General features: G+C 40.3%; 1 protein-coding gene across 1 annotated transcript; it reads left to right on the forward strand.

Moving 5' to 3' along the window:
* The first annotated feature begins 650 nt into the window (after positions 1–650).
* Positions 651–2679, forward strand: LOC143020122 (uncharacterized). The gene has a single exon (XM_076176280.1). It carries the CDS (start codon positions 663–665, stop codon positions 2529–2531), a length of 1869 nt encoding a protein of 622 aa, XP_076032395.1. The 5' UTR covers positions 651–662; the 3' UTR covers positions 2532–2679.
* Positions 2680–3202: the final 523 nt, after the last annotated feature.

Genomic DNA, 3202 nt, shown 5'->3' on the forward strand with positions numbered 1-3202 from the left:
ATTATTATTATTATTATTATTATTATTATTATTATTATTATTATTATTATTATTATTATTATTATTATTATTATTATTATTATTATTATTATCATTATTATTATTATTATTATTATTATTATTATTATTATTATTATTATTATTATTATTATTATTATTATTATTATTATTATTATTATTATTATTATTATTATTATTATTATTATTATTATTATTATTATTATTATTATTATTATTATTATTATTATTATCATTAGTAATAGTAGTAGTAGTAGTAGGTTGGTTGACAGTAGGATGAATGAATATTTGTATTAGGCATTATTAAAAATAGTTAAATAAATAAATAGACAAATAAAAGGGTCGTCGACCACAGTCATTGGAGGGAGAGGGGCCAATGAACTGCGTCTGTGGAAGACAGACCCTGCTGCTTCCACCACACAGTTCCAATAGGATGGAGGTCGTAGTATATGAATAAAAAAAAAAAAAAGTAGTAGTAGTAGTAGTAGTAGCAGTAGTAGTAGTAGTAGTAGTAGTAGTAGTAGTAGTAGTAGTAGTAGTAGTAGTAGTAGTAGTAGTAGTAGTAGTAGTAGTAGTAGTAGTAGTAGTAGTAGTAGTAGTAGTAGTAGTAGTAGTAGTAGGGTTCTGAGGCTGCAGTCCACGCCATGAGGAAAATATTCGAGGAACCGGAATGCGAAGCAGTCCTATTAGTCGATGCATCAAACGCATTCAACAACTTGAATAGAGAGGCTACAATACACAACATCAAAATTAAATGCCCAATTTTGGCCAGGTATGTGGAGAACACATACAGAGAACCTGCAAACCTATTTGTCACCAACAGGTTTGAGAAAAAAGAAACTAAAGTGGAGATCATCAAATCCGCGGAAGGAACCACTCAGGGAGACCCGGTGGCCATGGCTATGTACGCGCTCGGTCTTATGCACCTGCAACAGAAGATACAATATGAGGACACCATGGTCAAACAGGTAGCATATGCAGATGATCTCACGGGGGCAGGAAAAGTAGCTGACCTAAAAAAGTGGTGGGATCTGGTGTTGGCACACGGCCCGGGCTTGGGTTACATTCCGAATGCAAAGAAATCTGTCCTCATAGTGAAACCAGAGCACTTTGACAATGCCAAAATCCTCTTTGAGAACAGTGAAGTGAAGGTAACAAAAGACGGGGAAAGACATCTCGGTGCAGTGATCGGCTCAGAATCCTTTAAAAAGCAATATATTGAAAAGAAAGTTAACGATTGGGTAGCGGAAGTTAGGCTCCTAGCTAACTTTGCAAAGACCGAACCGCAGGCGGCATATGCCGCATTCATATATGGGGTTAAACATAAGTGGAACTACATATTAAGGACGGTACCGAACATCACCGACCTATTAGGACCCCTTGAAGAAGCCATTAGAAACGAGCTAGTACCGGTCATCACCAACGGACGGACATTAAACGAAGAGGAAAGAAAACTCATTGAACTTCCACCTAGAATGGGAGGGCTAGGCATCTCCAACCCGCTAAACCTAGCCAAAATAGAACACCAAAACTCCATGAAACTCACGTCCTCCCTGACAAACAACATCGTGTCACAAGATCAACGGAAGGAGACTAACATGGAGGAGATCAGAGAAATTAGAAGAAACATTTCAAAGGGAAGGGAGGAGAGGCAGAAGGAGGAACTTCAAGCACTTCTAGCTCGGGTATCGAATTGTATGAAAAGAAAGATATCATTGGCGCAGGAAGTTGGGGCGTCCAATTGGCTGACAGCACTACCAATCAGGGCAAAGGGATTCACCTTAAACAAAAGAGAATTCACGGATGCCATTGCCCTGAGGTATGGATGGCCATTGGGAGGGCTGCCTAACAGATGCTCCTGTGGTGCACAGTTTACTCCGGACCATGCGATGATATGCAAGCAGGGTGGATTCATTTGCATGCGACATGATGAGGTAAGAGATCTCACTGCCCAAATGCTTCAGGAGGTGTGCAAGGATGTGACTATCGAACCAACATTACTTCCACTAGGAGGGGAGAACTTCAGATACCGCACGTCCAACACATCAGATGAAGCAAGAGTGGATGTCAGCGCAAGAGGTTTCTGGACACGGGGACAATTGGCTTTCTTTGACATGCGAATATTTGATCCGATGGCCCCCTGTTACAACAACCTAACTATTGAGGCATCTCACTTCCGGAACGAGTATGAGAAGATCAGGATGTACGAAGAGCGTATACAGAATGTAGACCAGGGCTCATTCACTCCTATAACCTTTACGACCTCAGGTGGGATGGGTCCTAAAGCAAAGGCATTCTACGCTCGGCTGGCAGAGGTAATGGCTGAAAAGAAACAACAACCCAAAAGCAGCATTGTTTCATGGATGAGATGTAGACTGTCATTCTCACTCCTAAGATCAGCCCTCCTATGCCTGAGAGGTACAAGGTCCCCACCGCCCAAATCGGCACATATACAAAACCTAGATTTTGAGCAGACGGTGGTTGACAGTAGGATAAATGAACTTTTGTATTAGGCATTGTTAATAAAAATTAAATCCACAGATAAAAGGGTTGTCGACCACAGTCATTGGCGGGAGAGGGGCCAATGAACTGTGTCTGTGGGAGACAGATCCTGCTGCTTCCACCACACAGTTCCACGAGGATGGAGGTCGTGCTACATCTAAAAAAAAGAAAAAAAGAAAAAAAAAGTAGTAGTAGTAGTAGTAGTAGTAGTAGTAGTAGTAGTAGTAGTAGTAGTAGTAGTAGTAGTAGTAGTAGTAGTAGTAATAGTAACCACATTCATATATGGTGTTAGATATTTGTGGATTTAGATCTTAAGGACGGTACCAAACATCTCCGTCTTACTAAGATTAATACCTCTTAAAAAAGCTTTCAGATACGAGTTAATTCCGGCCATCAACAACGGACTGATAATATACGAAAAGGATAGGAAACTTATTGATCTTCCACGAAGAATGGGAGGGTTAGGCTTCTCCAACCCCCTAAATCTTGTCAACATAGAACACCAAAACTCCCTGAAACTCACGTCCTACCTGACAAACACGATTGTGTCACAAGGTCAACAGGAGACTAACGTGGAGGAATTTGGAAGAACATATCAAAAGGAAGGAATGAGAGGCAGAAGAAGGGGCTTTGCACTCTTTGAAATCAGCTCGTTGAAATCACACGGCTTAGCCCAAATCAT

This window comes from Oratosquilla oratoria, chromosome 39, assembly GCF_046742065.1.
Source record: "Oratosquilla oratoria isolate Oo_2021 chromosome 39, ASM4674206v1, whole genome shotgun sequence".
Lineage (NCBI taxonomy): Eukaryota > Metazoa > Arthropoda > Malacostraca > Stomatopoda > Squillidae > Oratosquilla > Oratosquilla oratoria.

Coding starts and splice junctions, on each gene's coding strand:
- LOC143020122 (XM_076176280.1), top strand. CDS start 663: ATGAGGAAAATATTCGAGGAACCGGAATGCGAAGCAGTCCTATTAGTC.